Source organism: Molossus molossus, unplaced genomic scaffold, assembly GCF_014108415.1.
Source record: "Molossus molossus isolate mMolMol1 unplaced genomic scaffold, mMolMol1.p scaffold_m16_p_15, whole genome shotgun sequence".
NCBI classification, from domain to species: domain Eukaryota; kingdom Metazoa; phylum Chordata; class Mammalia; order Chiroptera; family Molossidae; genus Molossus; species Molossus molossus.
This window is the reverse complement of record NW_023425350.1, coordinates 50,453,921-50,480,442: the sequence shown is the minus strand read 5'-3', so window position 1 is coordinate 50,480,442 and position 26,522 is coordinate 50,453,921. Positions and strand designations below refer to the sequence as shown.

General features: G+C 39.1%; 1 protein-coding gene across 1 annotated transcript in view; it reads right to left on the bottom strand.

Moving 5' to 3' along the window:
• ANTXR1 (ANTXR cell adhesion molecule 1) overlaps positions 1–26,522 on the bottom strand; it is a 228,112-nt gene that overhangs the window by 182,698 nt on the left and 18,892 nt on the right. The window contains exons 2-3 of the mRNA XM_036263300.1: positions 21,644–21,715; positions 17,049–17,120 (exon numbers count right to left, since the gene is read on the bottom strand). Of these exons, the coding sequence (XP_036119193.1) occupies positions 17,049–17,120; positions 21,644–21,715 (144 nt within the window). The remainder of the gene's footprint in view (positions 1–17,048; positions 17,121–21,643; positions 21,716–26,522) is intronic.

The window sequence follows — 26,522 nt, the reverse complement described above, 5'->3', positions numbered from 1 at the left end:
TGTCCATTAAATCTGGAGTTTGTTAAATCAAGTTCTGCAAAATAGAGGGTTTACTGTGTTATAACACTTCTCATATAATGGAGAAAAGCTTTAATATTATACTTTCACATAATCCCTTCTCATCCTTGTGCTATGGCTGTCATATATTAATAAACTTCAAAACAGTGTTATTATTTGTTTTAATGAAATTCAGAAAATATTTCTCATTTGTTACTCTTCCTATTTTTTGTAGATCTAGTTTATACCTGTTATCATTTTCCTTCAGCCTGAATAAATCCTTTAGCATTTATTTTCGTGTAGTGCAGATGTGTTGGTGATGATTCTCTTAGGGATTTTTTCCCCCCTCTGAAATTTTTGTGTGTGTGTGTGTGGTATCTGCCCTTAGTGAGAACCGAACCCGGGACTCTCTGGTCCACAGGCCGACGCTCAACCACTGAGCCAAACTGGCCAGGGCTCTGAAAATGTTTAATCTTGCCTTCAGTTTTAAGAATATTTTCTCTAGATATGAAGTTCTAAATTGACTTTATTTCCCAAAGATATTAATCTTTCATCTTCTGGATTGCATGTATTTCTTCTGATGAAAAATAAATGGCATTCACTGTTATTCCTCCATTTATAACATGTCTTTTCTCCTTCCCTTGATTGGTTTTAAGATGATCTCTATTCTGGTTTTCAGAAATTTGACAATGATGTAGTTAGGTGATATTTTCATTGTATTTGTCCTGTTTGGAATTCTCTGAGCTTCTTGGATCTGCTTGTGGAATACCATGTTTGATATTTCAAGTACACATACATTTGGTCACTTGGTATTATCCCACAAATTACAGACCTGGTTCACTCCCCACCTCCTAATCCTTTCCATTTCTCTCTTTAAGTTTAGATCATTTATATTAATTTGTTTTTTAAGTTCATTAATCCCATTTCTGCCAATATGTATTTTTCTGTTCCATGATTTTCACTTGGTTCTTTGAGATTTTTTAAAAAAATTTTTTTTCTTTATTGATTTTAGAGAGAGATGAAGGAAGAGGGAGGGACAGATAGAAACATCGATGAGAGAGAACATCAATCGGCTGCCTTGCATGCCCCCTGACTGAGGATTTGGCCCACAACCTGGGCATGTGCCCTGACTGGGAATTGAACCAGCGACATCTTGGTGCATGGGTCGATGCTCAACCACTGAGCCACACCGGCCGGGCTTCTTTGAGATGTTTTTGTCTGATTTCCCATGTCTTCCTACATTATATTCACCTTTTTCTTTAATTAAAATTTCTATGATAGTTGCTTTAAACTCTCTGCTACGTCTAATAATAGAGTCATCTGTGGTTTGCTTCCATTGCTGTACTTTTCTTGATTATGGGTCACATTTTCCTGCCTTTTTCCATGTCTTATAATCTCTTAATTTGTGTCAGACATTATGTAGGAAAAAAAGCAGTGGAAACTTAGGTATAATATTGATTTGTTTTGTTTACTTACTGCAGAGTGTAAGCTTTTTATCATGAGGGGCTTATTATTTAGATCCTCCTTGAGTTAGGTTGAGCTTGGGCTGGGCCACAGCTTTAATTAGAGTGTGTTCCCTGTTATTAACCCAACTCCCAACCTTTTGCCCTTTCTTGCCCTTGTGGTCTTTTCGGTATTTGAGCTGGGAGGCAATTAGGTGCAGCTTCATATATTTTTGCTTGACCTTTAGATTTAACCCTGGTAGGACTCCAGAATCCAAGCAACACAAGAATCCACAAGATTTTTCAATTTCTCTCCACTTTTCAGCAACTTCTCCAGTGTTACTTTCTTGGAACAATGCAGAAAAGAGGTGCGGGTGAGGCAGTAGAATTGCAAGGCTGATCGATTTCTTTTTTCATTTGGAGCTCTTTCAGATAATCCATTCCTCTGGCACACATCATTGTCTAAACTACAGCTGGCTTTTCCTCCTCGCTGCAGAGTCTCTGTCTATGGCTAACTTACTTTTCCAACTGCCCGTACCCAGACCAGGCGTCCAACCCCAAGAATGGAAGCTTCCAAAGATCTCTGTTCAGCTCTAAATGGCGTGTTTCTCTGTAATTCAGTTCATCAGTGCTTCCTGTGTGTCTACTAGCCCCATAGAAACATATGAATTCTATTTTGCCTGGGCCTTTCTGGTTGACCATGGAAATGAAGGTTTTTCACATCCTAACTAGAAGCAGGCATACTGTAAAGTCTTTTTCTTAATGTTTGTGACTACACATTTGTCTCAGATCGGGAAGAAAAATGCTACTGATTACTGGCATATAAATATACTCAAGTGTCTCTCATCTTAAAAAAGTAGTCTCTGTACCCCATATCTCCCTCCAGCTATTGACCAATTTATTTGCATTCCTTTTCATTACACAACTTCTTGATAGAGTACTTACTTTCTCACTCCTCTGTCTTTCCTGGTGGAGACTTCCTTCAAATGCGGAGTGCTCTCTGGCTATCTTTCACAGAGAATGAGCGAGACTACAGGATTCGTTAGGAGCTCTGTGTGCATGGGGGGAGGGGCATGCCAATTGGTGGATGATCAGCTTTCATCAACTAGCTTTCTTGTTGGGCATATTAACTTCTTTCCCTTTAGGAGATATTTATTTCTATATAGAAACAATTTTCAAATTCTTTTCCTTGGGTTTTAGGTCTGGAATTGACAGGGGGGAGAGCTGGAAGTAGCAGCATTTGTTATGCAGATGTCTCCATAATCTCCCATGCCTGGTGTCTCAATGTGAAACCATTCTTGCTCAATTTTGCCAGAGAATATATTTCTCTGGTGGAGGGACAGAAAGAGTACTTTTCAGAATGGAGGTGGGTGGTGCTGAAGATACAGATAAACTTGTAAACAATATTCCAGTTTTCATCATGTAGCCCTTCCTTGGCTTTTACAGTTTCCGACAGTTCCAGTTTTTGAGCTTTCCAGGGTTCTGCAAGGCTTAGAGGCTTGTTTCTCTTCTTATTGTCCTCTGCAAGATTACATCTGACTTTTCTCCACACATATTTGACACTCCTGTCCTCATATACAGTATTTTTATGGTTTAACTATTCCTTAGTTTCCTCAACAATGGGTTTTGTTTCACATTCTCCTTGTCTGGGCAGGCTTTTTGTGAGACCAAAGGGCCAAAAATGTCTCTACCTCTCATTTTAAAATTGGAATCCTTCACCCATTCTGCGCTGCCTTTTGTCTCCACAGCTCTGCTGGAACTGCTTTTGTCAAGGTTGCCAGCGGTCTCCCCATTGCCAATCCACGGGTCAGGTCTCTGGCTTCCTACTCAACGCCTTGCAGCAACAGGCACAGGTAACCTTTCCCTCGGTTTAAATTGCTTTCCTTTCTTGATTTCTATTACAGGATAGTCTTTCCAACTCCCCCATCAATTGTTCTTTCTCATATTTCTATGTAGGCTGTTCCTTCTCTTCTAGAACTCTAGAAATCGGAGTGCCCCAGAACTCAATCAGACTTCCCATCCTTACACCTAGTTTGAAGGTCATCTCATTCTTCTCAAGACGCCAGCGCCACTCCATGGTGCACAGACTTTGGAGGGAGACAGACTTGGAATTTAATCCTACTTCTGCCACGTCCTAGGCACTCCGAGTTTAGATTTCTCAAATGTAAAAGGAAGGTGTAAAACTATTAAGGTCTACCAGCTCCCTTCCAGCTCAGAATGGTGCATCGGATTTTATATGGGGACTGAAGAGTGAGTAGAGACAGAACCTGGGCATCAGCTGGGAAGTGAAGAGGCCACACTTGGCAGAGAGGAGTAGTTCGCGATGCGACACGGGGTCAAGTGCAGACCAGTAACTGAAGTTCACGAAGAGGAGTCCAGCAAGTAATTTTCAAAGATTGCAGCCTAAGCTGGCCTGAAGGACAGGAGCTGGTTACTCATTTGCACATTGTTTTTCACTTTCTATGGCACCACTTGGCTTTTAAAACAAATCCCTGTAAGACATCCCTATCACTGACCTTTTCTTCCCGGCTGAACCGTATTTCGCAGGAGATGGGAGTAGTAGAAAGTGGGCTCTATATTCAGGGTTGCCCAAATACATAGCTTCCTTCCATGAGAACCTTCAGTTTCATGCTCTTAGTTCAGTAGGAACTGGGGTCTCTCCTGGTGCTGGTAGCCTATCAAATGTTCTGGTTGATACAGTTGAGCTCAGTATTACTGACTACAATGCGTCCTGTTCAACAGGATGTGGAGCTCACCCTTTCGGATGGAAGCTGAAAGTGGATAGCCCTAGGGTACATAATCTCTTGTGGTCAGATGACACGATTTTAGTACAGGCTGGCGGAGGCTGCAGTGCTCTCAACGAACTTCCCTATCATCCTTTAGAGCAATATTGGGCTGCAGGTGGGGGTAGGTAGGAGCACACTAGGTCCATACCAGATAATCCAACCCACAAGTCATACATGGACACAGTTTGATAAGGAGAGTTGGGAGAATGGGGTGGGGGGAAGCAATGAGAACTCTTATAAATCACTAATGGGGGTATAAATTAGTGCAGCCCCTTTGGAGAACAACTAAATCATGCACAGTGAAGTTACATAGTCACATATTGTTAAGACCTAGCAGTTCAGTCCTTGGCTGTATATCTTAAAGAAAGTCTTGCTTCTGACTCCCCCAGCAGACAGGTACAAGAATGTTCATTGCAAGTTTGTTTATAACAGAAAAAAGTTAGAAAAAAACTGTATGAATAAGAGAACAAATAAGTATATGATGGTACATTATTAAAATAAAAAACCCAAAGCAAAAAAAAACACAACAAAAAACTACACATCAGTTTAAGTGAACCAAACACACCTACATGCATCTACATAGAAAAATTCTCAGAAACATAATGTTAAGCATCAATAACAAGTTCAAGAAAAATACATACAATATGACCATTCATTATACAATTTAATATGAAAAAAGATAATATATTGGTCGTGGGTATATACAAATATACAACATCCATTAAAATGATAAACCCCAAATTCAGGACAGTGATTATCTCTGATGAGGAAGGAGAAAGGGACGTATACACAGGGCATGTCAATACCTATAACATTTTATTTCATTAGCATTGTGGTGGATGATGACTGTTCATTATCCTTTGTACACTTTGGTTGCACTCAAATAGTTAATAATTAAATTGTTGAGGGTGAATAGCAAGGGCTGAATCTGCAGTTCATGAGAAGGCTGAGCTAAATCTTAGGTTCAAGTCCACACCCCAGGGCTGTGTCAGGTGACAGACAGAAGGTCACTTCAGCCGTGGACCTGCCTGATGTTGACCAATAGTGGTGTTATTTTTGTTGGGTCACAGAAAATCTCTTGGTTTTGGATGTCTAGCGTTGGACATAAGAACTCTACTTACCAGTTTTTGGTTCTGTTGACTACTTTTGAAATTTGCCTTGCTGGCTTCATCCAGACAAGAATGTTTCTGAACGCTGCTAGGTCCGTTTTTATCCTTTAACTGTGCTTTCCACATGAGGGATAGTAGCTGAGGAAGTAACATTTCTGAGTCTCTGCTGTGTCAGGGTCTCCCCTGGGCACTTTTTAGGCATTAATTCACAGAAGCGTCACAACACCGCCGAACGGTGGGCATTACTATCTTCGTTGTACATGTGAGAAGACAGCCTCCGAGGAGCACACCTGCTGGAGGAGCCCAGATCGGAACCCACACTGGTCCTGGTACAAAGCCTGCCTTGTGTCTGTTACATCTGTGGTGTCCAAACCAGGCGAGGACAGTGTACCATATGCAAGGACACAGGATACACACCTAATATGCACAGACATTATTTATTTCTTTATTTACTTTCTGGAGCAAAAACTGTACTCCAAAATCTGAGAAAGAACTCAACTTGATTTTTATATAAAACCAAACATTATGGAACAGCATACAAAATCACATACATTTTTAAGATGATAGGATGTTAAAAAATTTCTTGCTTCTGATAAACCACTTCAAACTATACCCTAGGACTGCAGAAGCCCACCTTTACTTCCTCCTACGACCAGGGGTACTCTGGCGGGACAGTGAGAAGCGCTGGACCTCACTACTCTCACAAGCCAGTCTGTTCCCAGACCCCTGCACTCAACATGGGTTCTTTTCACCATCACCGAGGCTCCGCGCGAGGACCCCCGAGACAACTGCTTCTAGAGACATTGGCTGCCAGCTCCTGCGTGGAAGAGGCTGCTCTGGAGCATCAGACAAGGAAACACTGACTTTCACGTGGTCTCGTGCGGAAGCAGACTTTTCTATCTTTATGCCTCTATCTAGGGACAGAACAGCCCAAAGCTAACCCTTCAGAGAAGGAGGCAGGCCAGGCCGACCTGGGGGCGCACTCTTTGAGTTACTGTTGAATGTGCTGTAATGATTCGACTGGGGTACGTCCAGGAGGATTTGGGGTCATTCCTGAACTGTTTGTCAAAGCCCCAACAACAACCACAATAATAACAAGGGCGCTTACTATGTGCCCAGCCTTGTTAATTCTTCCAACAGTTCTGTGAGGGAGAGACTATCATTATATTCATTTTAAAGATGAAAAAACAGAGGCGCAGAGAGGTCAGGAACTGCCTCATGAGCTCAGATCCCATGATATTATCTCTCAATCAACAGGACAAGAGAATAAGTAATTGTTCCACTCTATTTCTCTTAATGTTGTCATCAAATATTCTTCTAATTAAATGAAGAGTATCTCTAAATGGAACGAATCCCGGTTCTTTCAAGCACAAAGTATCTGAAGGCTTTTTTTTCTCTCTTGTTTTAAATTTAGAAAAGGCTTTGAGAACTGTCTCTTGGTAACGACAGCCTGTAATCACTCTGCTCCAGGAATCAAGCGGTGTGTTCAGAATATGTCATTTTCCCCTGTGACACTAATGGCAAAACCACACTCCCAACCAAACCAGGAGATGACTGAGAGGGATAGAGAAGTGTGGTCTCTTGGTTTCCACTCAGCAGTTTGAGCCAAGCGCTCTTGGCCTTCACTGCAGCTTCTTAAGCAGTAAGCAAGACACTTAACCTCTTCACCCCGCCTGCGAAATGCTGATGCTACATCTTTACCTCTTGGTGAGGAGTGTTTCCAAGCTGAAGTTGTTAAAAGGCCATGAAGATAAAATGTGTAGAAGGCATATGTTTTCAGGGAATGATTTTTCTGGAAGAAGCCAGAGGGTTTGGGGTAGTGAACTGTGAGTTGGATCTGTTTTAAACTAAAAACTATATATCATAGTAAAATTGTGGGAAATCCTATAGTACAGTGGTTGAGGGTGTGGACATTGAGGCCATGATGCCCGGGTTCAAACCCAGGTTTCTACATCTTACAGCAGAGGGGCCTTCAGTCTTTTCTGACTTAGTGTCCCCATCTATATAATACATATAGTAAATAATACAGTTCCCATAACAACTTTACAGGGTAGGTATTATCATTTTCTCTTATTCTAGTTGAGAAAAATATTCTAAGATATTAGTACATAATAAGCCATTAATACAAGATTGTAAATAGACGCATACAAGTGTATATGTATTTATGTATTTGCACGTGTATATAGTGATTGCTTCCATGTAAGTCCACAGATAAGAAACAAGACAGCAGCATGAATACATGTGCAGTGATTTGCATAGGCCATTTAATGTAGTAGGGAAAAACAATCACTGGATTTAAATATTTTAATTCAGTGAGTTAAAAAAAAAATTCTACTGCCATTGACTACTTTTATGAATTTGGGCAAATAAGTCAATCTCTCTGAGAATGATTTTCCTTAGTGAAATGAGGCCAGTGGGTTGGATAAGACATGACAATTCTTTGACTTACTGTTTTGTTATGCTTTGTTTTATAATCTTGCAAAGTTTAAAAGGAAGGTGAAATTTTCAGTTAAAGAGAGCAATCTGGGTCTACACATTTTAACTCCCCCTTTCTGCCCAAAATGATGTAGAAACAATTAACCTAAGATAATAGAGGAAAATGTTTCTCACTGCTGGAACATAGGTAAGGATGCCATATACATGCCAGACACTTGGAAGAATTCCTGCAAAAATTAGAGTTGCTGAGATCATGATGAGGGAAAGACCTACCAGCCTGAAATTCCAGGACATGAGAAGAAAAGTCTGTGGTTGGTCTTGGGATAGGTTCTTAACACAGTGATCCAACATCTATACCTGACCATATTCTTTTGGCTTCAGTTTCTTCCCTAACTTGGATATACTACTGGGTCTTGAGCCTTTCCAGGAAAAAAAAAAAAACCTGCATTATGTACATCTAAATTTCCCTGTCTTCTTTAGCCTAGGATCTTCACATTTTAAGCAAAGATTTACATGATATCTAATAGAACTTATCCCCAAATCCAGTACTGAAAAATTTAGTTGTTTCTTTTTTGAGTCACTACTAAGGAAATGTCTCAGAAGTTGGGCAGAAGAGGACCAATTTGAGAAAATTTCCCCTTTGAAACAATCTTATGTAAGAAACAGCAAACAATTCTAATTCATAATCATGATGAAGATATTCCATCTCTAACACAATAGCAGGGTGACACACACACACACACACATGGAAAGATTCAGAAACAGGAAAATATTCATAGAGTTGAAAGACATTATTTGTCAGATAATGAAATGCACTGAAAAATATAAAACATTGATGAAAGAAATTAAAGGCACAAATAAATGGAAAGACAGCCTGTGTTCATGTATTACAAGACTTAATACTGTTAAAACAACAATAGAACCCAAAATGATCTATAGTTTCAATGCAATCTTTATAAAAATCCAATGACATTTTTTGAAGAAATACAAAAACTTATCCTAAAATTCATATGGAATCCCAAGGTACCCCAAATAGCTAAAACAATATTGATAAAGAAAAAAATGAAAAGACTCACACTTTCTCATATCAAAACTTACTACAGAGCCATAGTATTAAAAACAGTGTGGCACCAGCATAAAGACATACATATAGATCAATGGAATGTAATAGAGAACCTAGAAATAAAATTTTGTGTATCTGGTAAAACAATTTTTGACAAGAGTGTCAACCATTCAATGGGGGAAAAGACAATCTTTTCAACAAATGGTGCTAGGAAAACTGGATATCCATTTGTAATCAAATAAATATGGGCCCTTATTAGAAACCATATATAAAAATTAACTAAAAATGGTTCAAGAACCTAAATGTAAGTGATGAAACTATAAAACTCTTAGAAAAAACAGAGGGCAAAAGTTTATGACATTGGATTTGGCAATAATTTCTTTGGATATGACATCAAGTATAGGCAGCAAAAGAAAAATAGGTAAACTGGACTCCATCAAAATTAAAAACTTTTGTGCATCAAAGGACACAACTGACAGAGTGAAAAGATAACCTACAGAATGAGAGAAAATATTAGCAAATAATATATTAGATAAAGGATTAGTATCCAGAATATATAAAAAAAACTCTTAGAACTTAACAACAATAAAAAATAACTCAATTTGCCCTGGCCGGTTTGGCTCAGCGGTTAGAGCATCGGCCTGCGGTCTGGAGAGACCCGAGTTCGGTTCCCGCTAAGGGCACGTACTTCAGTTGCACTTTGTCCCCGGCCCTGGTTGGTCGTGTGGGTGGCAGCCACTCGATGTGTCCCTTCACATCGATGTTTCTCTCACTCTCTCTCTCTTCCTCTCTCTCCCTCCCACTCTATCTGTACAAAAAATGGAAAAATATCCTTGGGTGAGGATAAAAAAAATAAAATAAAATAAAAATAACCCAATTAAAAAATGGGCAAAAGATTTGAAGACATTTTTTCCCAAAGAAGATATACAAATGTACCAACAAGCTCATGAAAAAGGTATTCAACATCATTAATCACAAAGGAAATACAAATCAAAACCATAATGAAATACCATTTCACACGCATTAGGATGGCTGTTATAAAAACAAACAAACCCAGAAAATAACAAGTGTAGGAAAGATGTGGAGATATTGGAATCCTTGTAGATTATTGGTAGAAATGTAAAATGGTACAACCACTGTGAAAAACAGTACGGTTGTTACACACACACACACACACACACACACACACAATCAAACATAGAATTACCATAAAGATGTGGAGATATTGGAATCCTTGTAGATTATTGGTAGAAATGTAAAATGGTACAACCACTGTGAAAAACAGTGTGGTTACACACACACACACACACACACACACACACAATAAAACATAGAATTACCATATAATCCAGTAATCCTATTTCTACATATAAACCCAAAATAATTGAAAACAGAAACCTCAACAGATATTTACATGTCAATGTTCACAACTGAATTATTCACAACAGCCAAAAGATGGAAACAACCCAAATGTCCCTTGACAAATAAATGGATAAACAAAATGTGGTATATACATACAATGGAATATTATTGTGCCTTAAAAGGAATGAAATTCTAATACATGCTACAACATGGATGAACCTTGAAAGCATGCTAAGTGAAATAAACCAGACACAAAAGGACAAATATTATATGAGGAATCTAGAATAAGCAATCCATAGATATAAAAGTAGGATAGAAGTTGCCAGGGGCTGGAGGTAGTTTCAGTTTGGAATGACAGAAAAGTTCTGAAGATGGATAGGGTGATAGTTGCACAGCTTAATCCCACAGCATGTGAAAAGACTGCCAATTCATTTTTCCAAGCTCACATAATCCTTTTCCCCCTAAGCTGGCAAAGATAGTATTAAGTAACACTCTTAATATTAAATGTTGATAAGCAATATCTTCATGTTTATATTAAATCAAATGCAGAAATCTAATGAAAGAGCAAATTATGATAAATACAATGTTAATTTTTCATCAGGAAATCTTTTGATTTAAAATTTTCCAACTGACAGGACAAAGATAAGAAAAGAAGAAAGCTAAAATTATCTTGATATGACCAATGGACATCTAATAAAACTTAACATTTATTTCAGACAAAATTTTTTAAATAAAATTGGAAGAATAATTTCTTAGTATTTTAGATAAACTATCTCTATGAAGTCAATATCCAATAAAGTACATAATTATGAATCATGTCATCCCTATTAAAGTCTGAAAAATTTAACCAATGTAATAAGACACACAAAAAGATATAATAACTAAAAATATTAAAAAAGAAAACAGAAGTAATTATTAATTACAAATAGTACAACTATTTTACCAGAAAACTACTCCAAAATTAACTGGAGAAGTATAGGAACTAATAAAATGTTTCATTAAAATGATGGGAATAAAAATAAATTTATAAAACCAAGGGCTTTCCCCCAAACTAGTTTTTCTTAAAAATTTTGGGATCACAAGCCACTTCTAATACAAACTATAATTTCTCTGACTTGCAAATTAAAAAAAAAATTTAATGGAGTTTAATAGAAGCCCATGGACCCCCAAATTATAGGTTAACTGCTCTATAGTGAACAGTAATTTTAAAAATACAAGAGAAAAAAATTATTCACAGTGGAAACAAAACTTTAAAGTGTCTGGAAATAAACTTAGGAAACACTGTATGAAACTGATCTGAGGAGAATAATAAAACCTTACTGAAGAACATAAAGAAGTGATCTATCCTTAAATATGAAAGTAGAAATAGTAGAAATGCAATGCCCTTTTACTAAGGTTACTCTATATTTTTCATACAGTTCAAGTGAAAAATGACAAGAATATTTTGGAACATAGTAAAAATTATTTAAAATACACATTGTAAAAAACAAAACAAAAAAAACACTCTAAAGACCAGGGAAATTTTCAGCCAACATAAGAAGAAAGGAAAGACTGATCTTTCAGATGGTAAAACTAATCAAAATATGTAATTTGGTTCTAGTATAGGAACAGACAGTGCATCAGAACAGAAACACTAGCAATGGACCCAAGTTTATGAAAGGGTTAACTTTCACATTGGTAGCAAAAGATTATTCAGCAAGTGGTGTTGGAAAAACTAGCTAAACACTTGAAGGAAAAATGATTCATCTTGGCATTATACCATACACAAGAATAAATTCTAGAAGAAGTAATGACCTAGATGTAAAAAAAACAAACAAAAAACAATTACAGAAAATACTGTAAGTTAAGGAAGTCATAAAAAGGACAATAACAGCCTAATCACAATTATGAATACTGGTGCTAAATTTCTGAATAAAATGCAGGAATAGAATTCAGCTCTACCTTAAAATAACCACATATTACAACCAAGTATAACCATAAGTGCAAGAATGATCCAATATTAAAAAAAATCTTTTTAATGCATTTCATTGTATTTGTAGGTCAAAGAAAAAAAAATATGATCATTTCAATAGATGCCAAAAATGCATTTGATTTAATTTTAATATTTATTCCTGATTTTTTTTTATCTTCAACAGAGGACATTTTCTTCTGCTTTTATCTTCAGATAGAGCGAGAGGTAGGCAGGGAGGAAGAGAGAGAGAGAAACATTGATGTGAGGGAGACACATCGACTGGCTGCCACCCACTTGACCCCAACCAGGGCCAGGGACAAACTGCAACTGATGTACGTGCCCTTAGTGGGAACCAAACCTGGGACTCTCTGGTCTGTGGGCCAATGTTCTAACCACTGAGAAAACTGGCCAGGGCTATTCCTGATTTCTTTTAAAGTAAGAGTTGGGCTTCCTTGACATGATTTCATTTCCAAGGATGAAATATTTGAAGTATTTCAATTAATATCAGGAAAAGACATACAGGAAGTTTTTAGGAAATTATATACAGTAATTAACACTAAAATAATTAATTCTAATAGTACTTAAATTAACATTATTCTTTATTATATCAATGAAGAAGCCTAAAAAAATGTGTTACAATTTGTCAATTGCTTTGTAAGCTGATGAAGCTAAGAAATCTTGGAAGAACAACATGATGTAATGCAAAGCACACAAAGAAATCCAGAATCAGAATACTAGTTCTGCCATTTTTATTATTTGACCTTAGCAAATTCTCTAAATTCTCTAAATCTCTAAATCTCAGTGTCATTACCTATAAAGTGAAAGTAACAGCAGGTAAGATGGAGCAAAACTTGCCACTGGCTATTTCTCCTGCTGATATAACAAAACTCTGGATAAAATAAAAAGGCAAACACACAAGGACTCTGAAAAGTAAACAAAGCAGGTGGATTGAAGAAGGCAGTTAAAACCAAGAGAAACAACCCACTCACAGATGAATCCCCAATTTGTTTTTCTCTTTTCTCTTGTGTCTTTAACCTGAGTGTGGATCTTAGTACGTGGTAGTGGCCTGTCATGTCACCTAAAGGGCCCAGAAAGCTCCCATATTTCTGGCCTCTGATGAAAGGAGACCCCAGTGGCTCAAAAAATGTGGAAAAACTTTCCATTTCCATTTCTCTTTTGTTACTTCTGGCTTTGCCCCAGGGATAGCCCGAGTAGAGAACTGCATGCAGCAATGTGATGGCCAAAACTCTAGGAGAAACCTTATTTTTCTTGCTAGAGGACTTGGAAATAGGAGCCTCAGTTGGTAAGATACTGGTGGAGAATCCTGGAGAGGAGAGAACTGTAGAAGGGGATCCCTCTAATTCTGTGTATGAGGCTATATAAATCCCAGGTTTATCTTGAGCCACACATGTGGAGAAAAGACCCAATGCAGCTTAGCAAAGCTTTTTGAAAATGGAACCAAACTAAAGACTACCACCCACAGAAGAAGTGATAGAACTTGTAGTCTGAACCTAGCCAGGGTGATTTCTTACTAAAGCAAACAAAGGGGAAAAAAAATCAACATTCTCCAGAGATTTGAATATGATGCAGAATCTAAACAACATAATATTATAAATTTCTAGGATATAACTTAATATTATTCAACATACAAAGCACCTAGAATATGTGACCAATTATTAAGGGAGAAGACAAGTAAGATGGGAATCCTGAGCTGTTGGAATTAACAAACAAAGAACTTAAAGCAGTTATAATAACTATGTTGCATGAGGTAAAGATAAACACACTTGAAATAAACAGAAAGATAAAAGTTCTCAGCAAAAAATAAAAAAATAAATAAATTTAAAAGAACCAAATAGACATTATAGGACTAAAGAACACAGTATCTGCAGTAAAAAAAAATAAATAAATAGATGAGCTCAATAGCAGGATGGAGATGACAGAGGAGAGAGTCAGTGAACATGAAGACAGATCAATAGAAATGATGGAATCCAAAGAACAGAAAGAAGATTGAAGAACAACTGAACAGGAACATGTGGAATAATATCAAAAGGTCTAACATTTGTGCCATTGAAGTCCCAGAAGGAGAGAAAATGACTAGTGCAGAAAAAAATGCTGCAAATTCCCCAAATTAGGTGAAAGACATAAATTTATAGATTCAAGAAGCTCAGCAAAGCCAAAATAGGATAAACTCAAAGAAAACCATGCCCAGACACATCATAATCAAACTGCTGAGAATTAAAGATAAAAAAAAATCTTGAAAGCAGTAGCATATTACATATAAAACAATGAATCAAATGACCACAGAAACCACATTACAAATGGAAGTAATAATGGTTATATAGAGATAAATAAGAAATAATATGTAAAGTGCTTAGCAGATAATAGACACAAATGATAGTTATTATTCTAATAGTAAATCTACATTTCAGCACATCTTATTTATTTTCCATTCTATTTCTTAAATCTTCCCATGGTTTCCTCTATGTGTTTTGACCTCAAAAACTGAATACAAATATACCTTTGATATTATTTCTTTTGATTTACTCCAAATCCTTTGCTCTCACATAATTCACATTTTGTTCTTAAACAAGTTTTTAAAACTGTATGTTTTCTCAATTATTACATATAATAATGCATCTTTTACTGTCTTATAAGGATACTGTGAAGATCAAATGAGATATAGGGAAAAAAATACAAATTCCCATGTCCAACTACAACACTGAAAGTCATATATTCCAGTACCAGCTTGGAAGTTCTGAAAGCCTAATTCTTTTAGCCAATCTCATGAGAAAGTATGTTAGAGAGAGATGGCTTGTTTACATTTTCATATAGGCTGATAAGGTTGGGGATGTGTCAGTTAACCACGTTGTAAGTTGACCCATAGGTTAGGCTAAAACCCTTATAGCCTTTAGGAAAGCATTTCTGGCTGTTGTTTGTTACATCACCAGCCCTTAAATATTAAATGCTGCTTCCAGCAAATCGGAGATTCTAACCACTGTCTTCTCCTTGGCACAGAAAACTAGGGGTAGGTAGTGAAATTAAGTTACAAAAAATTAGATTGAAAGGATTCAGATGAGTAATTTGAACTAGCATAACCAAAATAGGTCTGAAAAACTTAGGTGTTCTATTAGTGTTTATAAATCTGTGACCCTCCCTCTGCCCTCCCCAACTCCCCAGAGGCTGTGAGCAGTAGCACGCAAAATATTCACAAGGGATGTGATGTGTGAACTTGGTCTCTTGACCGAAGTCTTAGGCATGGAGTGGGTGGAGTTATCATGAAGCAGCGCTAGGCAGCCTTGGGCTTTATGAAAATGTGAAAGTGGGTGAGAGGGAAGTTTTCTTTGAATAAAAGACATCTCTGCATAAAGGATGTCATCATTCAAAGACTGAGAAAGATTAGGAGTGTTGAATAGAGCCTACAGGAGAGACACTTTCTCGGAGATTCTTAAAATCCTTGGTCAATATTAAAAAAAAAGGTCACACAGGTTTCTTGGGCTTTAGATTTTCTGCTTATCAACACAAGGCAGCAAAATTGAGTGGGAAAATGTGGGGCCTGTGACCAGTGTGGGTTCTGCTTGGTATTCTCAGGGACAAGATATGGCTTCAGTTTCTCCTTCTGTTAATAAGGAAGAAGAAACTTCTGTTTTTTGTTTTGTTTTGTTTTAAATCCTCACCTGAGGATATGTTTTTATTGATTTTAGAGAGAGGGGAAGGGGAGTAAGAGAGAGAGGGAAACATCATTGTGAGAGAGAAACATTGGTTGGTGGCCTCCCATATGTGCTTGGACCAGGGATCCAACCTGCAACCTAGGCGTATGCCCTGATCGGGAATCAAACCCAAAACCTTTAGGTGCAGGGGACACACTCCAACCAGGTTACCCAGAGAGGGCAAAAACTCCTGTTTTTTAAAGTGGCATTTCTGTGCGTCTCAAATGGAATGCATGAAATGCTGAAAGAGCAACAGGACTTGAGAACATTTAGATCACATGGAGTCCTCTTTCTGTTAGAGAGGGGAACAAACACATGGAGAAAAATGGGGACTAACTCTGATTTGCTGTGTCAGTGCCAAACCCAGAACACCTTCTTCTGTCCTGTTAGTTTTAGAAGAATGTTATAAAGTTTTCCTGCTCTGCCTAAAGTTAACCTTCCTCCTTTCCCTTTTCCAACATGTCCATACATAAGTCCCACATATGTCCCTCTCCTCACCATGGTGCTTCTCTCATGGGGACCATATCACTTTTAAAAAAGTAGACAAAGTGTCATTTAACTCAAAACTGTCATCTCCACTCTCAACATCCCAGCCTAACTATGAACAAATGACAATGTCTCTGTTATCATTAGTTTTCATCTGCAGGTGGTAAAACACAAAATAATATTTTTGTTAAGCTAGATTTAACTAATCCTTTTATGTCAACATTTTCCACATCTGATTCAAATTTCCTTTTATTTTGTGGTATCATAAACCCTCCCTTTCTAGCCCCTGCCTTAGTAATTCTGAATGACAATATTTCAAGTTCTTATTTCTCTCACAGCATGCTTAAAATATGTCTGCAACCTTAACCCACAAAATAATTTTAATTTAAATAAAAGAAAATATAGTCTCTCAAGAATTGAGTTTGCTAACATTTTGCTTCAAGTTAGCAGACCGAGTCACCAATCAAATGTAAGATTGACCTTAATGTGATTTAGTCATTTATAAAGTTTCACCAACATCAGGAAATTCTATCAAAGTCATTGCAGAATAAACTAGCAGATGGGTCAATGTGCAAAGTCCAAGCCTTAAGTGGAAATAGAGAACTATTAGACTGAAATGACCAACAGGTCAAGGTTGGCAGTAGGGCAGAAATATGAGAACTACTCAAGAAAAGAAGAGCATTTTTATGACAGGGATAGGCATCCTTACCTGTCTTCTGTTAGCTTCATTAGGGTTGTTCCTTGAGTAGAGAAGACAATAAAGGACATTCTTAGCTGTGGGCTGGAAAGGAAAAGAAATTCTATCAGGGCAGATAGAAAGACTGGAATGCCATTCTCTTCCAGGCTTCTCCCTGCCCTTCCCTTTATACCATGGCTGCCAAAACTGAGGACCTACATACAACCCAAGGGGCTTCCACCGTTGGTGCTGTAAGTATTTAGCCAGCAGCAGACTTGAAACTTTGGACCAAAGAGAAGACCCACATTGTCTGCTTGGAGGCTGCTTCTAATTTGACACCGCCATGCAGTGAGTGGGGAATATAAAGAAGAAAGTTAAGATTCAGCACTGCCTGCTCTCTGTCTGAAGGACTGGTCTGTATGGTCTACTAAAAGGGGATCCCGACAGACGAAATTTGATAGTGTCTCTGCAGTGTATCCTATAAAGAAGAGAATGTCTCAGGCTGTTGCAGCATGATCCCTTGGGCCATTAAGATCACACATGAACTCCCTCTGCTCTGAAAGTAGGATCACCATCAGCTTTTAATTTCTACTTGGCTTCCTAAGGAGGTTATCCTATCAGGAGGTAATGTGCTGATGGGCCACAAAATATATATTCCACTTGGTAGTTATACTTCTCCTTATTAATGACTACATTGGCCTGGTTTTTATACAGCAGTACTTAGGAGCTTTGTCAATTTAAATTTGACCAATTTTACATGTTCTGGGAGTCAGGACAACTCTCAGCTAAGGACCAAATGTGTTTCTGTCTGCAGGATGGACTGTCAGACTGCAGCGGGTTCACCAATGGAACGCCATCCTGCAGGGCTCTCTCTGGGGGGCCAATTGGTTCATCCATTAGCGCACCAACCTATTTCTTCATGATGCAATAACCTCCTAAACCCAATCTGGCCCCAACTCTTAGAGTTCTCACTTCCTAAATGTTTCTCAAACCTGCCCCTCTCTTTTTCTCATCTCTTAGCTTAGGAACTTGCCCTCAATGATTGGACCACTGCAGTTATTGCCTAGGGCTGACCTTGCCTATCATCATTCCCTGTTCCACTGTTTCCAGAACTATTTTCCTAAAATATAAATCAGATCTTGTCAATCATTTGCAATAAAACCTCTAATGGCTCCTACTGCTTCCCGGATAAAGTCTACATTCATTACCTACCATGTGTTTGTAATATGTTTGGAAACCCTTAGGATGGTATTTAGTGCTTGGCAGGAGTCCAAGCAATACCTAGTGTATTGAATATTGGTTTCTTGAAACAGACTTGGGTTGTCTGTGCAGGATACCACACTAACTTTACTGCCTCACTGGTGCTGGCCCAGCAGGACACTGTGTCCTAAATAACAGTAATAATTATCATACTAATTATGGCAAACTTATCAATGTCTTACTATGTGCCAGGCTCTACTGTAAGTGATTTGCCTGGATTCGTTCATTAAACTTAAAACTTTATAAGATCAGTACTATTATTATTCCTATTTTCCACAAAGGAAAATTGGGATGCTGAAAGATGAAGAAGAGAGAGTGGTGGATCTGGGGTTTAAAACCAAGCATTCGGAGTCTAGAACTTGGGCTCCTAACACGATAGTGTACTGCCTCCCTTATATAGAGTTCAGCTCTTGGAAAGAATAAATCTTAAAGGTGGGAAATGCAGGTCTCCAAGAGGCCGTTGGTATGAGTCTGGCTGGAGACATAATTTGGGAGTTCCCAGCATACTGATGGGAGTAAAACTGCTCAAAGACAGTGTCAGCAGTGAGAAGGGACGGGAGCCAAGTTTAAAACCAGCATCAGCATTTAAAGGCCTGTCTCTGGTCCGTGAGATGAAAGGAGAACCAGAGCCAGAGCAGGAGAGAATCACAAGGCAAGATAAACCCGAATCAAATGAGGCCTCTCTGTCCAGCAGAAGCACGGCCAGGCGCTCACGGGCTCTGTCCTCTAGGGCGCCACTTGGTGACACGGGCAAGAACAAGCAGCTGGAGGGTGGGAATAACAGCCAGAAGGCAGTGCGTTAAGGGATGAATTGGGAATAAGGATATAGAGACAAGGAGTCTTTAAGGATAGTTGAGGGAGAAACCAGTAAAGAAATAGGCTAGTATTAACAGGAAGACATGATCAAAAGATTTGTTGTTTCTCTTTTTCAGATGAGGGACGGAAGAGATTAGTTTATGTCTATCAGCCGTAAAAATGGAGCGAGGAGAAAGGTAAAGAAAACACAAAAAGGAAATAATGACCTGGAGGAGATTGGAAACAACAGGATAAACAAAATAAAATACAGGGATCGGCCTGAAACAGGAGGGTACTTGAATCTCAGAGACGGTGGGAAGGACATGCATGCATGGGGTGATAACACGTGGAACTTGAGATAATCACTCGTCTGCTATTCTCTAGGTTCTTGATGAAATAGAAGGTGAGGTTCCTTGCTGAGAGTGATGGGTGTGAGGTGTAGCTTGAAGTCTTTAAAAAAATGGTGATGCGTTAGACGCACTTTAGGAAAATGGGAGGGCGTCAGAACACAGACAAATAACAGGATTGGTCAGTTTTAAGACCTCACTGAAATTAGAAATGATGTATTTGTACTGATATCAGCCACTGTTACTGAAGGAACTTCTCCTCTGCAATATCAGCTCCCTAGACACTATTTATCAAAATGAATAAATAGAAACCAGCCATCCTTTTTCAAAATGTATTCACTTATTCAAAATTATTGACTGATCACGTACTATGTGTCAGGCACTGCTACGGGCACTTGGGCTGCAGCGGTCAATAAAATACAGTCCCTCCTGCTTGGAGTTCGCATGACAGTAATGTCTTGGTGTCACACTTTGAGGGGGTCCATAACCAGGGAGGACCAGGGGAGATAACCAGAGGTCAGTGCCTCGTGGTCTGGGTTAAGCCATGTCAACTATGCTGGTCCTCCATTTCTTCATCTATAAAACGAGAGGATTGGACTAAGTGGTCTCATAGCTCCCCTAACTCCTTCCTCTAACTTTCTTTGAATCTAAGACATTGAAGTGTCTGGACTCGCAGAAGGAACTGGCAAAGAGGAATGTCAAGTGCCACTCTAAATCAGGTACTGGTCTTGTTGGTTTGTACATGTTTTCGCTGTGATTTTTACATGAAAACTAGGGTTCAGCCAAGGTAAGTTAATTATTAAGGCTGTACAATAAAGCTAAGATTCAAATCCTCATCTGCCTAACTTCAAAGCTTTTCCCAGCAGACTCCTCTGTTTCAGGGGGAACAGAAGGCTAGAAGGGCAGAGACATAGTAGATACCGTCAAGTGTCTGGAGGCAGACTTGTTTTCTATCACTCCAAAGGATCAATGGATAAAAGTGCAAGAGAGGATATTTTGGCTCAGTGACAAAAAGACTTTTCTGGGAACTGGAATTGACCAACTGTTGGTCTGTTTGCCTCAACAGGCTGCAGTTTCTCACCAGAGCTGTTCAAGCGGAGAGTGAATGTCTCTTAGGATAGATAGGTTGGTAGCTTGTTCCTTTCAATTCTCAGCTTCTGTGATTCTCTTAAATATTATGCTTTTAATACCACTTATGTATCTGTGTCTTTCCTTTCTACTGTCCCCCAGCCCCCTCTCTCCTCTCAGCATCTGTTTTTCTCATTCATCTGGGTTTAGATGCTTCCTGCTGCAGCTTCCAATTTTTGGAATCCCAGAGAGGACACTTCCCTTCGGTCAGGCAGGCAGATACGTGCTGAGAGGAGTAATTAACTTTGGAAGGTACATGTTTGCAATTACTCTGGTCTCAGAAGAGAACCTGTCTTCGGAGTCAAAGAACTTGATTCAAAAAAAGTAGATGGGTACTCGTGTTGGCTGGAAGGCTATAGAGGCCATCAGCGAGAGAGGGGCTGCTTTAGAATTTACAGTTGGAAACAGTTTTACCAAAGACCTTGAGAGCTAGCTTCAAGCAACTCCAGGAAAGCTCTGTATCACAGTTGTTTATCACCCAGAGGCTGCACCCAAGGAGGGTGAAATGACCTTCTTTCCTTCACTAGTGGTGTTTATAATTATTGGAAAGTAGGACTTTCAAGGTCCCTGCAAAGTTTATAGTGACAACATTCAAAACTGCACTGTCTTCTTGGAAAGTGGTGCAGAGAAAGTTCAGAGAATCCTACCTGATTGGGCACATAGGTAGTTTGCCCAGAACTGAGGGGAGTTCCCAGGATGTGAGACTTTCAGTGCTAAAACCAGAAAAGTTCTGGGCAAATTGGGATGAATTTGTCACTTTCCATAGACCCCGTACCCCCTACACAGTCCCCCTAGAATGAGCCAACTGCTCCAGCTTGATACACTGTGAAAGAACATGCTAATTATCCTTCCAGAAGAATATAGTCTTCAACCAGGGAAGGACAAATTAAATTTTGGTCTTGAACCCAACTGAGGTCCTTTTGCAAACACGAAGCCAATAGTCATTCTAATATGTGGCAAAGATGAGAACGAAGTCTCATCCACGATCTGAGAGTCTACCTTTGTCAAAAAAGCATCCCCGAAGTAGGTAGTAATTTGTAGAACAGCAAATAGAGGCTGGTTTTGTCCATGGCAGAGAAGTAGGCATGTGTTTCTCACCTGATGAACTTGTGAGCCAACTGTTCCACGAAGTAATAGATCTCATTCCAGTGGTGCAGCACACTTCCTGATCTGGGAGAACAAAAGCAGACGTTACTTTAGCAGGTGTTCATTTGTCTTTACCTTTTATCATTGCTCTTCAGATTCTACTAATTGATATTTGACCTCTCCATTAACTGGGCTCATTATCTGAAACTTCTACAACTGTGGAAATTATTTGAAGTGGTGTTCAGAGTTCATGTTAGTTCTTAAAACTTTTGTTGAAGGACTCCCGTCCCTGCCCTGCCCACCTTTCCCACTCCCACACCACACACACTAAAAACAAACAGGCATACAAACAAAACCCCAGGCTCCACCAGACTTACAGGTTAGTTTCAAATCTTTAAGGAACTGTTTTGTGCATGTGTGTATGCGCACGCGCTATTGAAATTATTCCTTTCGTAAGGGAAGAAAAACATCTCCAATTCATTGAAATGAAATGAGTCACAAACTAGATACCCAAAAACAAATCTCCTCCTTAAAAAACAGTCCAATTTCATTCATAAATATAGAGGCAAAATTTCTAAAGAAAATATTAGCAAAATGAATCCAACAGGAATCCAAAAAAAAAATAATTAATTGGCAAAGTTTATTTCAGAAATGTATGGATAGTTCAACATGCAAGGAAATCTAATGTAACTAGTCGTTTTAATAAATAAAAGAAAACCTACACAGACGTTTATTTATTAAAAAGGAAACCCCTCTTTGGAAAAGGAGGAAAATATTCTCTGGGCATATGGAATTATAGTATTTTAGATTTGGAAGGGGCTTCTTTATTTCCCAAAGTTGACTTCTGTTTCACTGATCCTATTTAGTACAGCTTCAATTTAGCTTATAAGTATTCCCACAGTGCTGTACTCAATCTGTTGCAGTGACTTCCTAGTAGGTTTTTCTATTCTAACCCACCCTCTTCTGCAGCTATTATGTCTCTTTTCTTTCACTTCAGGATCTGTTTCAGCTGAGCTCTGCATTTCTGCCTGTCATTCTAATAATTGCTGAGGTTAGAGCTTGTTTCTTTTTGTCTGACATTTTCTACTGCAAACATTTTCCCCTGGTTTCAGATTAATCTTATTTTCTATGCACTCATTTACCTTAATTTTAACGTCTAGAGAGTCCGTTGTGGCTATTTTTCTTTATTTCAGACTATTTTATAGATATTTAAGACGAATCTGTGCAAAGTAGATTTTGTGCCTTCATTTTTGTGGTACAACAGCCCTAAGAATTCTCATTGAGCATATTCTAGCTCTACGAGGAGGGTTTATTTTCCTCTGCCCCGTGTCTAGACAGATACATCTGTCTGATTTGAACACAAATGATATAGTATGTTATGATCCTACAGTGAAAGACTCCATATCATAAAGATAGCACACTTTACCCACGTTAATCTATAACATCAATTAAAGGAAAAATTCTGATGGAATGTGTTATAAAACTCAAACACTGACTTTAAAAATGAAGTGAAGATTAAAGGTTCAAAGTCATCAAGGCAATTATGAAAACGAAGAGCAAAGTTGGAAAGTTTGCCCTCTCATATATAATGGTCCCACATGCATGATACAGGACATAACAGCAGAGCCCGTGGGGTAGAGCAGACAACCTAGACCTCAGCCTACACGAGGTCTTGCTATACAGTGGAAGTGGTGATGCTGTGACAATGGATTTCTAATCGGGAAAAACTAATTAGATCACAATCGCATACTAAATGTAACCCTAGATGTATTAAAGCCTAATGGGAATGACAAAACTTGAAATCCTCTGGGTGAATTATAGAAGATGTTTATGTCATCAGGTTAGTGAAGGGTTTCTTCAGCCAGACACAGAAAGTAGAAATTGTTTTTTCAGAAAGGGTATTTCGACTACCTGAAGTATCTAAAACGCCGAATTAACAAAATGTACCATAAACAAGTGCAAAGGCGAGAAAAGAGTAAGAGAAGATTTGTCTGCAGCAAATACAAAAAGCAAAAGATTAGTGTCCAGGATATGTACATAAATAGTACAAATAAACATTTAAGAGGCAAACAACAGAAAAATAGACAAAGGATCTAGTCAAGCAATCCCCTATAGGTTCACAGTTGTGAGAACGCGGAACACAGAGTTTATTCTTGTATTGTTATTGATCAATTTTTGTATTACAACTGTAAGCCTACTTTTGCCCACCCCTGTATTTAAACATTTGCTTGGGGAAAAGCAAGCAGTTTCATGTGGCATCAGCACAGAGCACACAGCGTGGCGGGTGAGGAGTTGGGAGACGGGGAAAAGGACCAGAGTAAGGAGAGAGATAGGGGTCCTTCCTGTCAAAACTAAGCCTTTCCAATAAATCTTTTCCATTCCAGACTCTCAGCTTTTATACATATTCCATCTGCTTGGGACACTCAGTGTCCACCTGGCAAACTCCTACTAATTCTTCAAGATGCAACTCAGTCTCTGCCTACCGCCTTGGACAGCAAAGATGGGGCTCATTGCCCCTGCTCCATGCTCTCAGGGCATCCTGTGTGTCTGTTAGTCGTTATCCTCTGATATTAGGTTGCAATCACTTTTTTTGTCAAGCTCCCCTTGTGAGGGTCTTAAGTATATTTTCCTCTCCAGTGTCTGCCTGTTGAATGGAGGAAAGAATAGCATGAAGAGAAGTCTCTGTTGCTCACGGAAGCTCCTGATCATTTGCCAGCTGACATCACCTCTTCCTCGCTTGTTTGGTTAAATACTCTGGGTTTGGGCTCAGATGGCTCCAGCCAATTCCTGTGACCTTATGTGAACCTGAGGAGCTTTCCCAGCTGGGTCAATGATTCTAGAGCACAACTCCTTGGCGAATGGACCAATGCAATCATCAATGATAGATCTCTGAGCTTAATGGCAGCTGGAAGTCTCCCAAGAGCTTACCAGAAAAGCATATCCTACCCATGGGCTTTTAATGCTTTGGAAATCCTCATTCATTAGAATCCCAGCCATCATCCTGGATAGAATTCAGTTATATGCTTTAAATCTCAACGACTGGTCCAGTGGACTCAAGAGATTTCCTTGGACCCTGGTCATTTGTGCCCACTTCTGAATGCAGTGCTGTGCTTTGGTCCATATGACCAGGACAAGTACTATCTGAAAGTCTGGTGACTGAAGGGAACTGCTAGATGGCTGATAATTCAGGAAGAATCCCCACACCTCTCCCATCCTGAGTTCGATTTCTTTATCAGTAGACAAATCCCATAGTGAGGGGATTATCCTGGGAGGGGAGGCAAAGTGTTCGTGAAATAGGGACTTGAACTAGAATTAGGGGCCATTCTTGGCTCTCTGCTGAAGGAGCAGGGATTTGGAGTAAATCTTCTCTTGGTTGACTACTTTGTTCTCGAGGACTAGCTCTATTTCGCAGCCACAAATCAATTTGCATTCCTTTATTTATTAAACAGGATCATCCAATAATAATTCACTTTCTTTCATCTTAACACATTCCTTTTTCACTATTCTTCTGAATAACATGTAAAATGTATACAATTTTGGCATTCATCTGATTTGCTGATGCTAGATATAGGGAAAGATTCAAGAAATATCCTGGAGGTGTTGAAAATAGTTTGGATCTACCTGGAAAACCTTCTTGTTAATGGGCAGGTGCCGTGGTTTTTCAAGAAGAAAAAAAATGAGGCCTCCAAAATAACACTGGAGCTGAGGAGGTATGGACCGGCTTGTTTCTCACATTCTAACTCCGATCCAATTGCCCTGTTTCTGGTGGGGTTTGTTGTTTCCTATTTCTACACGATCACTCTTTACACAAGAATGTAAGCCTCGAACAAAATATACCCCCTTTGGGATACACTTGAGATGCACATAGCCTGTTCCCTCAAGCACCAAGGGTAAACATAATCTCCGAAGATTTTGGGAACAAAACTGGTTTTGTCTTCTCTGGGTTACTATGAGATCCCAGGGGGCCTCCGATGCTAAAGGGGTAGAATATAGGATTATCTAGATCTGCACCTTGGAATTCTTCTAGTCCTCATTACTGAGCCTTCTTAACCCACACATGCATGCTCTATCCTACCCCATGGAAAAGATCCAGTCACCCCGTGGAAAAGGAAAGAGCCCCAATGGGGGTGCTGCTTATATCTCTTTTATCCAAATCCCTGGGAGCAAGAGGCCTGCCTGCCTGGTGCCACAGTCCTCTCCTCCACCCAGTGGCTAGAGTGGGGCTTTCTAACCCTGAACTCTAAAGACCTCATCCACTGGGCCTCTGGCACCTACCCACTGGCATCTCAACTAGACTCCTCCTCTTCTCCTGCAGGAATAGGCGTGCTGGGCCTTTGACTCAGTTTGGACTTCCTGTTCAAACACACATGCTTTCCTGCACTCTGCCTTGTAAACTGATTTTCTGGTTTGCAATCTGCCCTAGTAGCTACTCCCAGGATAATTGACCCAGAGTGGTGTGTCCATGTCCAGACCCTTGACTTCCTCTCAACCCCGAGAACCTCAGTGGTCTCCTGGTCACAGCCAGAAGTAGGGTGTTGGTTGGGGAAATAGCAGAGTGGATGCCCAGCCTCTCTCCTCCCTACAATGGCCAAACACCTCATTTATCATGCCGACCAATTTAAGAGTTAATGATCTTAAAATCCCAGCTATGGAATCCCGATGTTCTCCCAGCCATTGTGACCAAAGCTCCAAGGTAAAAATAAAAACTCATAACCCAAATATAAGCAGTACTTGGAATGTTCCACAGGACTGTGTTGTGGATTTTTTTTTTAAAGTTGTTTTAACACAATTACTGGGCCAACTATAGTCACAGAGAGTTGAAATGCCCATGTTTTAGAAATCAGTGGATATGAAAAGTCTCTAATATTTGACTCAATTAAATCCTAACTCA